This window comes from Monodon monoceros, unplaced genomic scaffold (assembly GCF_005190385.1).
Source record: "Monodon monoceros isolate NGI ecotype Baffin Bay Population unplaced genomic scaffold, NGI_Narwhal_1 Super_Scaffold_3, whole genome shotgun sequence".
Taxonomy (NCBI): Eukaryota; Metazoa; Chordata; class Mammalia; order Artiodactyla; family Monodontidae; genus Monodon; species Monodon monoceros.
The window spans coordinates 8,932,960-8,947,431 of NW_021703780.1; the positions used below are offsets into that span (position 1 = coordinate 8,932,960).

The 14,472-nt window shown below is 42.1% G+C and overlaps 1 protein-coding gene across 1 annotated transcript in view; it reads right to left on the reverse strand.

Moving 5' to 3' along the window:
• Positions 1 to 2,381: 2,381 nt before the first annotated feature.
• The window catches only part of ELOVL2 (ELOVL fatty acid elongase 2), a 60,709-nt gene continuing 48,618 nt past the window's right edge, over positions 2,382 to 14,472 (reverse strand). Inside the window, exons 4-9 of the mRNA XM_029244406.1 lie at positions 13,770 to 13,847; positions 8,695 to 8,866; positions 5,519 to 5,643; positions 4,982 to 5,116; positions 2,848 to 2,980; positions 2,382 to 2,669 (exon numbers count right to left, since the gene is read on the reverse strand). Coding sequence (XP_029100239.1) covers positions 2,855 to 2,980; positions 4,982 to 5,116; positions 5,519 to 5,643; positions 8,695 to 8,866; positions 13,770 to 13,847 — 636 coding nt within the window. The 3' untranslated portion in view covers positions 2,382 to 2,669; positions 2,848 to 2,854. The remainder of the gene's footprint in view (positions 2,670 to 2,847; positions 2,981 to 4,981; positions 5,117 to 5,518; positions 5,644 to 8,694; positions 8,867 to 13,769; positions 13,848 to 14,472) is intronic.

The window sequence follows — 14,472 nt, forward strand, 5'->3', positions numbered from 1 at the left end:
TAAGTATTTTCAAAGGAAAACCAAAAAAGTGATACCCTTATTTTCCAAATAAGGAAGGCCCCAGAAACATAAAATGATATGGAAATACTGGAAAGAACTAGACTGGTCTCTTACACAAAGAGCTAGTTCTCCATCACAGGAAACAGCATTTTGCCTTAAAAATACTTCTCTAATGGGGAGGACTTCCCCACTGCACAGTGCGCCTAAATGGTTCGGTATATCATTTCAATGGGTTGAAATTTCTATATTTAACTCCATTAAATAACATTCCATTTTGTTACTTAAAAAAGTTGGAATTAGCAACATATATGCTTACAATATTCATTTAAATGTTTTCATACCTACGAGTAAGAGGAAATTTATTTGGGGAAAAAACATTTCTTTTTTTAACAAATTATACAGATTTTTTTTAAAGCTGTGCTTTAGGAAAATCACGTTAAAAGTAAACGTTTAAAATTGTAACACTTAGAAACAGGTGAAGACATTTACCTGACTCAATTTTTGTGACTAAGACTTTATATAGCTCTGTATTTTTCTTTTTTTTACCAGCCCTTGAATGGTTTAAGGCAATAAGTTTCATTAAGCTTCTCTAGAATTGAAGACCAAGTTGGAAATAAGCATCCTGAAACCTCTAGCCAAATCTGAGCTTGAAAGTGTAAACTAACCAAGTTTTTTCCTTTGATCAGAGAGGTTTCCAGCTGCCTGGGCTTTCTCCTTTGGCTGAAGGATGCTGCCCTCCGTGTTGTGCAGATATGAAGCCCATCAAAGCATCCAGAACTGCAGGCATGAGGCCAAGTGGTGAGCCCAGGGCCTCACTGACGATTAAACATAAGCTGGAGCCAGTGACTGACCAGTGATGTCTGTCTTCTGAGTCTCATTTTTACCTGCGGTGAGTGCACTTTGGTAACAGATTTTAGCTCATGTCTGAGACGTAAAACTGAACTAGAGCCCAGCTGCTCCAGGGTGCTTCGTCCTCAGCCTGTGGCGGGTTTTGTCACAGAGGAGTGCTGAGCCATGCTCGAAGCGAGCCCTTGTTTTAAAGGGAGTTTCTGGGAGAGAACGAGACGTATAACCGTGCAGGTATGATGTGATGGAAGCGGAGATTAAGCACCCTAAAGCAAGTCAGTTTTAAAAAGCTATTTAGAAAGATCCAAGAGTAAGGGGGCATCAGACAGAAGATGTCTGTTCGGTAGAAGTGGGTCAACTGGCAGAGAAGGGGCTACAGGGCACGATGCCCTCACCGTGACGACTGGACTAAGGTCAGTCACCTTTCAGTGCAGCAGAATCCCAAGGGGCTTTTACAGGAAACAGAAGAGTTGGTTTCCTCAGTGTATGTGTCAGTACCGAAGTGTGTTGTTTTGTTTTCCTGTAGTTTAAAAAAATTTTTTTTCCCAGATACTCATAAAAAAAAAGACATGCCCCCAAAAGGACAAAGTCGTTCCCAAACAGACTGTAATAATGTGTGGGGGCAATGGTGAAAATGCCCTTCTGGCACTTAAGCCTCTGATATCCATGTTATGACCTAAAAACTTCTTAAGGTAGGAAAGAAGATAAAGCGTCAAAGTTGGCAAATCTTGTTTTATAGGGTATAAAAATTTTACAGTGTATCAATCTTCATCAGATCTTCAGAAAACATCCTCAGTTTCCATTCTTGGGACAATTTAATAGTAAGTAAGAGCCCCACCGCTGGGAGAGGGTCCTGCTAACCTTCCTCTGCTCCCGTGCTTCGCAGTGGAGCTCGTGTTACTTGGAGCAGGGAAAGGAAGTGCCGAGTTTGCCAAACTGGTGCTTTTCGTTGTGGCTCGTTCCCAGCCCATGGCTCGGTGCCAGAACCTTCCCATAGCCCTATTTTCAATAACGTAACCTGCAAAGAGTGACAGCAAGTATTTGGGGATAATACTCACAAGGAGGCTCATAAGAAATCGTCGGCAAGTTCAATGTCTATTTTGCCCCCAATGCTCTGTTAATTCTGACTTACTGATAGTCCAGTGACATATCATTCTAAGAAAAAGGGCCCACTGGACTCGAGTCCTTGTCAGAAAGGAAATGGGCAAGTCATTTCCTGCTTTTAAAACTGAGTATTGCATCTGTATCCTAACCTGGGGCACCTTAACATCGGAGGTAGATGTGAATATATGAATAATTAAGGAAACCCAATTAAAACTGAGGAACTACTCCTACCCAAGCCCCTGAGCTGTGAAGGTTTGGTAGAAGATTTTTCTTCAAAGTTAAAAAAAAAAAAAAAAAATACAAACTTTATCACCATGTCACTAAGTTGAGAATTAGGAGTAGTTGTGGGAATTTGACACTCCAGAGACCGACGAGAGAGAAAAGTTTTGCTGGGTTTTCCATTTATGGGACCATTTGAATATTTTCTGGGGTTGATTCGTAAAGGAACAAATGGACTGATTATGTACTGAGTTATTGCTGAAGATAGATTAGAGCAGAGCCTGTATTTAGAAGACAGTTAACATTTTGTTTTAAACGTTTTAAATCTGAACAAAACTCTAACTTCTTATTTGCTGACGTGCTGTGAGAAACAGTGCTCCCTGTGTCCTGGCTTTGTAGGTGCAGAAGGCTTTATCAAGACAGCGTCTGGTGAGGGGTTAGGTCGGTGCGGGAAGGAGAGAAGTCGCATCAGTTCTGAGGTCTGCAGAGTCGTCACCTCACTGCTGATGGAAGCATGTCAACAGATTAACCTATTAGCAATATATTAATACATTCCCGGTACAAATGATTTATAAACTCAAAAGAAATTAGTTTATGCTAAAACATATATAACTTTCAACTCAGTGTCTGCTTTAAAACAAGCGAATCTGTTAGGCTATTATCTATGCTTTGTCTTACTCAGCATTTATTGTGCTTTCTTGTTTGTTATTCCATTTGTCGCAGTGAAGTAGGCTTTGGAAAAACCATTCTTAACTTCTTGCCCTGCATGTGGGTCTTCCCCATCTTTCTTCATGGGCTTTTTCCGGTATGTCTGTTGGTTGTGTCCATGTTGAAGAGAGAAAGAGAAAAGGATCTTTTAATAAGACCTTGTCTATAATGTGACATATGGTCTAAAACAGTGCATGATCTTCACTGGGTGCTATCTAGTAAGAATTCTTGTTTGTAATATGACAATTTTTAAGCTTTAAGAATAATAGGGTAAAAACAAGAGGGATGCATGAATTCCAACAATGAAAAGTTGTTTCTTTCGCCTTATCCACATCAGGTTAGTATTTATGTATTAAGTTTTATGGGATTAGCATTCAAATCTTACTTGGAAAGAATATGATTTTTTTGAACTTTTTAAAAAATCAAGGTACAACATTGTTAGTTCAGGTGTACAACATGATTTGATTTGTATATATTGTGAAATGATCACAAAGTCTAGTTTACCATCACCACATACAGGTACAGAACTTTTTTTCTGAGATGAGAACTTTTAACATCTAATCTCTTAGCAACTTTCAAATATGAACTACAGTATTATTAACCAAAGTCACCATGCTGTATGTTACATCCCCATGACTTATTTAAGGATGTAATTTTTAAAAAATACAATTCAAATGAAAAAGTGCTGTTACTTTAAAAGTACTAGAACCTGGGATTTTGCCTTGACGCGCGTTCTCATTCCTCCCACTTTTTTTTTTTTTTTAAAGCAATGGCATCAACAAGGGTCAACACTGAAAAGCATACACTCAATTTTAAAGGACTAAGACTCCATCTCAACCAGCAGATGGAGCCACAGCTCTGAGCGCCACTGCCCCCTGCTGGGCTACCGATTCCCTTCACGTTTCAACACCAAGGAGCCTGATTCCCCTAACCTTCCTGCAACATTGAGCAATTTTTTGGGGGTGGGATGGGGGGCAGCAGGGCTGGGTGGTGGCTTTGTTTGGTTCTCTCAATGGTTATTTCTTTAGAAATTCTCAAAGGAAACTTTTATCTCTTACAAAAGACAAAGCATTGCCAGTCTAGTTTCAGAAACACAAGAGCTGAAAAGCTGTCAAAAGTTCAGTTCCCACAGTTGTCCTCTGTGTAAAACCACTGTGCATTTGCTGAAAGTCAACCCAAACTAAAAAATCAGCAAAGCAGGAGAAAACACAGTTGAATACAATTTCAAAAGTACTGTTTTGAATAAACTGTATGTTCTCATTTTTCTTATGAAGCTTTCTATTTCCGCAGCCCACAAAGGAGAGCAATTTAAAATCTACAGCCACGTGAGGCCTGTGCTGTTATCACTGCCATCAGTTCTCTTATAACAGTCGCTTTGAAATTGCATTTTGAAAATCTCTTCCACTGAAACTGTTAGTTAAAAAGAAAACGACACAAGAAAAAGTCAGTGTGACCTTTCCATACTGGTTTGCCTTAAAATAATTTTTTTCCCCCAAATAAACAGTCTGCAGTGTAGCAGTAGATGACATGGAAACAGTTTTTTAATATTTAGTTCATTTAGTCCATGTTTTCCTCCGTTCATACAGAATTCCTGGATCTGTGTTACTATACACAGTGTTTAACTTTCAGAGGGTAGACTTCGGTAGCATGGTGCAAATACATGATTCGAATGCATTTTTTTTGGCGGTACGCAGGCCTCTCCCGTTGCGGAGCACAGGCTCAGCGGCCATGGCTCACGGGCCCAGCCGCTCCGCGGCATGTGGGATCTTCCCGGACCGGGGCACGAACCCGTGTCCCCTGCATCGGCAGGCGGACTCTCAACCACTGCGCCACCAGGGAAGCCCTCGAATGCGTATTTTTGATAAAACTACATGCATGCATTGAAAAACGTCTAACAAAATGCCCACCAGACCATGAACAGTGGTTATCCTGTGAGGAGGACACAGGGAGAGGAGTTGAGAATGCAGGTCTCACTCTGTACTGTGTGCACCTCTGTTATTTGAATTTATCAACAAGCCTGTGCTACCATAATAATCGGTAAAATTAAATACATAATGCAGAAGTGCACAGTCTAGTGTTTTACAGTTGAAACAGTTTAACTTACCTGAACGTAGAAGTTTAAGAACAGGATGACCAGCGTCAGCATATAAGAAGACTGGAAAATGAGACAGCCGAAGGGGAAGCCGCAGGGCCTCACGACAGCACTCATGGTGTGGGTGACGGTGAGCACGAACTGCACCTGCAGGGGCGGCAAGGGTGGAACCACTGCATTCAGGCAGTTAGCAATCGACTACTCGTACTCCCTACCTCGTGCAGGGGCAAAACAAGACAACGCTGAAGCAGCCCACCGTCCTATCCAGAAATCTTGTTTGAAATTAGGAAGTGTATAAAATTGGCCATGATTAATTTTCTCCTGGAAAAATCACAGTTGAAATCATTTAGGTAAAAATGCTTTAACAGACATGAATTTCAAAAATATTCACACAGACGTTTTAACACACAAGGTTTCGCTCTTAAAAGTCCATTTTTAGAGGAAAAGAGGCAGCCTCCTCACACACAGTAAAGCCTCTGACCTCCAGGGCTGGGACTGAGGACATGCAGATGCTTCACATGGAGAAAAGCCGACAGAGGGATGACATACCAGCTGAGCCTGCGTGAGATACTTCTTCCACCAAAGATACTTGCGCATAGATGGAAACACGGAAAGGCCATAGTAAGTGTACATGAGGATGTGGATGAAGCTGTTCAGGGTGGGTCCAAAGAAACCTAGAAAAGTACAGTATAAATTACTGTTCTTCTAGAAAGTATGATCATTCGTTGTCAAGTAATACTCTTCCTGTGCATCATAACTGAAGACAAATAACAGTATGGCACTAACAAAATTCACCCTGATAAATTCACCGATTCCTGCGCCATTATCCGGGGATTCACCCAAGGTCCCCTAGACAGAGGGACTAACCTGGGGTAGGTTTTCAGTCAGTGCCAACCAAACAGGTAACCCCTGATTTGCAAAGGCTGTGCTGCTTCTGTCATTACCACCATCCAATCAGGTGGCAGAATCTGAGGAAGTGTCTCTGCTTTAGCTAAACCTTTGATGAGCCATTTTGATTGTAGAAAGAGCTTTCTTCGTTCATGGCTGGACAGGGTGCTAAAGCGTCAAGGAAAATGTATTGCTCTTCGTAGTTCAGTAAATAAAATCTACCTGGCAGGAACCTAGAACCAGAAGATGCTGCAGAAGGTAAGAGAATACAGGGGAGAGAAAAGGTCCAGCAGGATGAGAGGCTGGGGCAGGGGAGAGGCGGGCCTATGGGACTTTCCCAGTAGCCAAGCCACCTCCTGGACTTCTGTCTAAAATCCAGTTTTAGGATATCGCCTGTGCTGAGCTGTACAGTGGAACTCCCCTTCCCCTGCTATCACCTTCATGAAATCTGACATCAACGTGGGTGAATCGTGTTTCAGGAAACCAAGGAGCGAGGGCTAAGTTCTAGGTTGGGTCAACCAAGGGTCAAAAGGACTGAGCTGCAAGAGGTAAGGTGCCGGAGACGGAAACAGGGAACTCGTCGTAAGGATGACATCAGTCAACGCAGGCAAAGGGCTCGGAATGGTGCCCAGCACAAAGTGAGTGCTATGCCTCTATGAGCTGTCAACCCTGTGGGAGAGGAGACAGGCTGTGGAGCCAGGGGACCCCCTAATAGTTCTGTCCCCTTGGACATACTAGTTTGTAAATTTTGTTTCTCACCTGGAAAATAGGTATAGAGTAATTATCTCTTAAGAGGGAGATGCGGTTAAATGAGATAATACTATATAAACTAAAAGGCACTGCACATATGTTGGTGGTTAACTAATCAATTTAAATTCTGCCTGCCTGCTTTCCCAATCCTGGATTAGCGATCTAGACAGATCAAGTCAATGAATAAGAAACAAGAGGAACACCAGGAATCTAGCAAGTCCTCATACACGGGCTGGAATAGCTTGTCAGGGCAGTGAATTTATATGAAAACATAAATATAGTTTCAGAGTACCAGACAGCACAATATCAGTGATGTTTCTTTCCCAACCTGAGTTTTCATTTCCATCAATTAATAAAAAAGTAGTTGCTCATTTTTATAATACTCTAGCTTGAATAGAAATCATCACACAGAATTCCTGTGAATGAAATACGATGTTTTTACAAAGTGATTATTCAAGACCAACTTTGAGATGCTTTAGTTAGTTATAAATGAAACTTGATAATCGTAAAACGTACTTAACCTTGACAACAGTCCTGCGGTATTGATTTCAGCCTATATTTTGATTACAGAGCAAGTCTGTTGTAATCCTAATAACCAAGACTGGAGTATGTGGGTCTAGGAGGCATGTGAAAGCGTCTCTTTTCTCTCTGCTGCACCCCCAACAATTTTTCTTCACACTGGAGTTTAAATTTGCATCTTCACAGTCAATGATGTATTGCAAATACCCTTGGGGTTTTTAAAAATACCATCTCCACAAGCTTCTAAATCCTAGGACAAAATTATTTTAAGTTTTACGTGTTCTGATTTTTCACAGAATACTTTTAAATTCTTGGGTACAAGACAATAAATATCAAATAGAAAAGTGCTGTTCTCTCGAGCTCAGTGTTTCTCAAACTGCAGGTCATATAACCGACACATCAGTCAATTGTGAAATCAATATAGTGAGAGTTGTCATTAGCTTTCTGAAAAAAGTGACATCAATTTTTTTTTTTTTTTTTAAGTGCATCACAGGCCTTCCCTGGTGGCATGTGGTTAAGAATCCGCCTGCCAACGCAGGGGACATGGGTTCGAGCCCTGGTCCGGGAAGATCCCACATGCCGCGGAGCAATGAAGCCCGTGCACCACAACTACTGAGCCTGCGCTCTAGAGCCCGAGAGCCACAGCTACTGAAGCCCGCGTGCCTAGAGCCCATGCTCTGCGAGAGAAGCCACCACAATGAGAAGCACACACACCACAATGAAGAGCAGCCCCCGCTCGCCACAACTAGAGAAAGCCTGTGCGCAGCAACGAAGACCCAACACAGTGAGAAATAAATAAAGTGCATCACACAGAGCCGGGCTAAATACTGTTTCATGAAATTTGTTTCATACAAAATGTATACATATGAATGAGGGCATTGGGTTGTGATATAAAACGTATTACTTATTGAGCTCTCAGTTAAAAAAAAAAAATTGAAAGCCACTGTTCTGGTGGGTCACAGTGACGTGACTTTAATTTTTCAGATTGGAAAAAACAAGCCGCCAAAGTTGACGTGACTCAACCTGTACCACAGCTAGTGGTGACTGTGGAAGGTGCTGTATTTATTTACAGCTGCAGCTAATGAAGTAAAACTGCTCCAGCTGGGGTATGGGTTTCCGGCCATCGGGCATTTGGTGCATGGAAAAGGAAACATTTTTAAAATTGACCGTAATACTCAAAGATTTTGCCAGGATCAAAGACAAGAAACGGGGCTTCCCTGGTGGCGCAGTGGTTGAGAGTCCGCCTGCCGATGCAGGGGACACGGGTTTGTGCCCCGGTCCGGGAAGATCCCACATGCCGTGGAGCGGCTGGGCCCGTGAGCCATGGCCGCTGAGCCTGCGCGTCCGGAGCCTGCGCTCCGCAACGGGAGAGGTCACAACAGTGAGAGGCCCACGTACCGCAAGAAAAAAAAAAAAAAAAGACAAGAAACGAAACGGCCACTGGCAAAGGTGTGCTTCCCCGTGTGACAAGCAGGCTGGGCCGGGCCCAGTTCTCTCTCCTGAAGGTGTGCGATGCTCAGTATAGGAGACCCATCACACAGAACTGAAAAACTGACAACTTCACTTACTTTGCCCACAAGGTATCCAGTTCAAAACGCACCACCAGATGTTAAACATAGAGGCATGATGGTATACGTGAAGAAAGGTAATCTGACTGGTTTTTTTCCGCAACACAAAAAAGATCGTGTCCAGGAACTCTATTAATTTGGAGAAGTAGTACCACCATAACACTTCGGCTACCTGTACGAAATGTAAAACGGGGAAAAGACAAGGTGAGGCGTGCTGCCGCCGCAGTGCTGCCCGCCTCTGCATTGCCCCCGTTTGTGCTTCACCAGCGCGCCCGGCTCCCAGACTATCGAGAAAGCATCTCAACTGGCGTCTTTGCCTCCAGCTTTTCCTTATTCCCAGCAATCCAGCCCCTCTGGTGAAAGGAATTCTCTTTCCAAAATACGTTAACTGATCAAGTGGCTCCTCTGCACCTACAGAACCAAGTCTATGCTTCTTCGGTTCATACAGTTTCTCCGTGGGCCCGCGGGGCTGCTGTGTCCACTGTCCTCCTCCGAGCACACCCCCCGGGCATCCTGTGCGCTGTTCAAGTGGTCGTTTCCTCTCCCTGGAGCCCTGCTGCCCCCATACGCCTCATTCTCATGCATCCAGCACGCCTCCCCTACCCCACGTCTGGCGTGGTCCTGTCATCCTGTTAGCACTCCTCTCAAATGCCACCTTGCTCTGGAACGTGACCTCAGCCTCCTGTCTCAGGCTGAATCATCCCTTTCTTCATCTGTGGTCCCAAATTACTTTACGCCTCTATTATCAATAACCACAGTCATGAATAAGTCTCCTTCCCACTAGGCTGTAAGTCACTCCGAGGCGGAGACGGTCTCCTTCACCTCCGCTCAGGGCTCGGCAGGTCACTACTGTTGTTCCACTGATTTTGATTCTTCTCTGCTCCTTTTTTGTTCATATTTTGTCCCTTAAACATCATGCTCCCCGAGAGCAGTCTAGGACGAAGCCTTTCATGTCTTTTCCTCAGAAGATGAAAACTCCGGGTGCTTCTCTGCCCTTCAACCCCCAGCCCCAGCAGGTCACAGCGAGGGCTTGCTTCCCTCCCAAGTCCCTCACACAGTCCCCATCGCAGGGAGGCGCTTTCATTAAAGGCACTGGGCTCTCAGCACTCACGGTTAAACAGAAGAGGAGACACTGTAAGAGGAGCTTTGAAATTAGAATTTAATGCTCTACTATTTACTTCCCATGGTCTAGACACTCATAAGGTGTGCTGGCACCATCGTAAATGTTTGAGGGAATCATTAACCTTCAAAAATATTAAACCAGGGCTTCCCTGGTGGCGCAGTGGTTGAGAGTCCGCCTGCCGATGCAGGGGACACGGGTTCGTGCCCCAGTCTGGGAAGATCCCACATGCCGCGGGAGCGGCTGGGCCCGTGAACCATGGCCGCTGAGCCTGCACGTCCGGAGCCTGTGCTCCGCAACAGGAGAGGCCACAACAGTGAGTAGGCCCGCGTATCGAAAAAAAAAAAAAAAAAAAAAAAAAAAATTAAACCATAAGTAAACACATACATACAACAGTGGCTTTTAGAGAACTGTATGGTATCCCAAAGTGTACTAGTCTGTGATAACAGAAATGAAACGGGTGTAGAGAAATCTACACACTACACATCTTACTTTTTGTATTATAGCTTTTGAAGATGTTTAAAAATGCTCATCTTAAAATTTTAATTAAAAGGTTTCTACCACCTCTTATTAATAACCCATGTTTTTATTATGGAAATTTTCAAATATTCACAAATGCAGGAAGAGTAAGGAATGCAAACCCTCTGGTATCTATCCCTGAACTTCAAAATTTTCAGTATGATTCCAATTTGTGGAATTAATTGTTTCCTACCACTTTTTTTTGGGCAGGGGGGAATGTAACATAAGCAAATACAAAGTGTATCAGTTTATCTATAACACCTTCTAATAGATGGGGAAATTTGAATATAACCACTGAGACACTATCTTTTTAAAAATTTTTTTATTATTTTTTTATACAGCAGGTTCTTATTAGTTTTCTATTTTATACATATTAGTGTATATATGTCAATCCCAGACTCCCAATTCATCCCACCACCACTACCACCCCCTTCCCCCCTGCTTGGTGTCCATACGTTCATTCTCTACATCTGTGTCTCTATTTCTGCCCTGCAAACCTGTTCATCTGTACCATTTTTCTAGGTTCCACATATATGCGTTAATATATATATATTTTTTCTGACTTAACTTCACTCTGTATTACAGTCTCTAGATCCATCCACGTCTCAACAAATGACCCAATTTCATTCCTTTTTATGGCTGAGTAATATTCCATTGTATATATGCACCACATCTTCTTTATCCATTCGTCTGTCGATGGGCATTTAGGTTGCTTCCATGACCTGGCTATTGTAAACAGTGCTGCAGTGAACATTGGGGTGCATGTGCCTTTTTGAATTATGGTTTTCTCTGGGTATATGCCCAGTAGTGGGATTGCTGGGTCATATGGTAGTTCAATTTTTAGTTTTTTAAGGAACCTCCATACTGTTCTCCATAGTGGCTGTATCAATTTACATTCCCACCAACAGTGCAAGAGGGTTCCCTTTTCTCCACACCCTCTCCAGCATTTATTGTTTGTAGATTTTTTGATGATGGCCATTCTGACTGGTGTGAGGTGATACCTCGTTGTGGTTTTGATTTGCATTTCTCTAATGATTAGTGATGTTGAGCATCCTTTCATGTGCTTCTTGGCCATCTGTATGTCTTCTTTGGAGAGACGTCTGTTTAGGTCTTCTGCCCATTTTTGGATTGGGTTGTTTCTTTATATATTTTGAACATTAATCCTTTGTCCATTGATTCCTTTGCAAATACGTTCACCCATTCTGAGGGGTGTCTTTTCCTCTTGTTTACAGTTTCCTTTGCTGTGCAAAAGCTTTTAAGTTTCATTAGGTGAGACACTATCTTATCTAATATCTTATTTAATAAAATTAATGAATCTTTAATATCTTCTAATAGTCCATCCACCTTCAAATCCACCTGATTTTCTCAAAAGTGTCTTTTTATTGGTTTGTTTAAATCAGGATCAGGGTCCAGCTTGCATTTATTTGACGTGGTTCTTAAGTTTCTTCTAATCAGTAACAGTTCCCTTTCCCTGCTCCCCTGTTTCGTTTCGTGTCTTTTCTTTCTTAAACTAGATCAGCTGTACAGAACTCCTAATATGGATTTGGATGACTGTTTCTTCCTCGTGTGGTTTAACTTGTTTCTCTACCCGCAGCACCCCCCCGCCCCCCGCCCCACATTTTCTGTAAACAGCAATAAGGGTTAGAGGCTTAACTGGATTCAGGTTTAAGGTTTGGGCAAGAATACAGTTGACCCTTGAACAACACAGGGGTTAGGGCACTGACCCTCTGCACATCGAAAATCTGTGTACAACTTACAGCCAGCCGTCTGTAGCGTGGTTCCTCCGCGTCTGCAGGCTGTACAGTACTGTAGTATTTAGTACTGAAAAAAAGTCTGCGTATAAGTGGACCAGCATGATTCAAACCCACGTAGTTCAATGGTCAACCGTACTTCAGACGTGGTTCTGGGTACTTCCTATGGAATCACATCAAGAGGTACCTAACTTCTGATATTAAAATCAACAGTGAGTTTGGGTGTTAACAGCCTAATCTAATCATTACGAAGTTTCCATTCAACTTTGGCCCATTACTTTCATCATTTACAGATGACCACTGTCTAGATCCATTACTTCACTAGAAGTTGCAAAATGGTGATTTTCAAATTCTCTTCATACTTATGCATTTTTCTCTTTATAGAGAAGAGCTCTTCCTCTTTAGCTATTTGGAGACTTACATATGAAAGGCAAGATAAATGTTTGATCATCGTCCTTTAATTTTTTCGTCTAGAACTTCTTGGTGTTCTAGCAACCTTCAAAAGGTAAACAATGAGGGGTTTTTTTTTAGTATCATTTTAAACTCGGTTTTTCATAAATTTAGTATGTCAGTATTCCTTTTGACACTCAAACTGTCCCACCTTTAGCCGTGGGAGTCCCCTTCAAGGTGGCTCCTACATCTTCTTGTCATGACCCTAGTGGTCTTGGGTAGCTTCCTTGCTCTGTCACAAGATGTCCTGGATTCTTCTCGTATACATTTCCCACCCCAATCAGGAATTGGCCAACTCTCTAAGAATCCTAAACCTTTTGGTGGATTACATTTAGAGAGCACAATTTTGGTATCATTGCTGGGTTGTCAGAGACTAACTAGGCCTTTCCTGTACACAGAGCTAAAAGACACATTTGTTTTTAGAAAGAATAAAGTTAATTCTGCTATTTCCAATTTGAATCTGTAATTAGTGAGTGTTAGTTTCTTTTCTTCTATGTTTCAAATACTAGTTGTAATAATAGCATTATTATATAGCTTACCCTAAGTGTACCTATAACAACAAGCAATACCAATATTTTTATTAGTAACAGCAGCCCCCCAAGTTATTGAATGCTGTTACGATGCATCTCACTTGGGATATGCAGTCAAAACACTGTTTTAAAGGCACCTGGAATAATTCTTCTTTGGGTGGTTATGTCAACAACTTAATATATGGGTATATTAATTTAGTTTATTTCCGAGATATCTGGGGGGAGGCTGCCTTGTAATCTTTTAAAATGTCTTATAATTATGTAAAAACACCAACTGGTTCTGAAATATAAGACAAGGTACATTCAGAGAAGTCTAGCTTCCATCCCTATCCCCTCTGACCCGTTCCCTCCCCCAAAAGGAAACCATTTTGTTAGCTTTTGGTTTATTCTGCCATTGTTTCTTTTTAAAAACATAAGCAAATATACACATAGTCCTATCATTTCTTGCACACAAGGCACTGTACTGTAAGCACGGTCTGCGGGTTGCTCTTTTCCACTGAGCTACATCCTGGAGATTATTTTGTAACAGGACAGCGGTCATCCTCATTCCACTTTGCAAAGGGACCCACTGCATGGATGCACCATGGTTCATTCAGTCTGTCCCCCAAGTAAGCATTTCTATTAGGACGGGAGACCGTTTCTTATCCAACCCCAGCTTCCATCGTCGTATCTCGAAGGAGAAACGGTTACAGATGGTTGACTCACCCGGATGTCGGCTTCCCCTGCACTGGTAAGATCCTGACACTGTAAGTTGTAGCCTCCTTCCCAACTGGAGAGAATAAGCTGTCAAAGAAACAAGAGGAGAAAAAAAAGTCAGTGTGAGAATTTGGACGAAAACTGAATTTCCCATTCATGTTTCTGATTGGCATCGATTCAAGATTGAGTTCTTCCCAGAATGAGTTTGACTCGATCCTGTCCCCAAACACATGCTATCAAAGGATCTAATTTTTGCTGTTGAACTGACATATCAGTGCTTACAATCCTTAATGTAATTTACTTCTAACCTCCACATCCATCAAAAACAGAATTTAGCTATCATTTTGAGCACCAAACTATTTTATGTAAGGAATTTATCTAATCATATGTTCTACAAATAAAATGTAGAAGTAAAATGTAAACCAATGTGAGGAAACTACACTAACATGTTAAAACTTTACATTGGCTTATATATAAATAGTTACTGGATCATCTAATTTTATGAATTATGTATCTATTACCATTTTACAGATGTGAAAACCAGGGCTCAGAAACGTTCTTAAATCACTTTCTCCATTTTATTGACGCGATGCGGTAACCAGACATTTGTGCGATTATGACCGATTAATGTCTGTTTTCCCCATTACGCTCAAGAAACAGAGAGCTCCACAAAGTCTACGCCTCCTTCTTTGCTCACCTCCGCATCTACAGT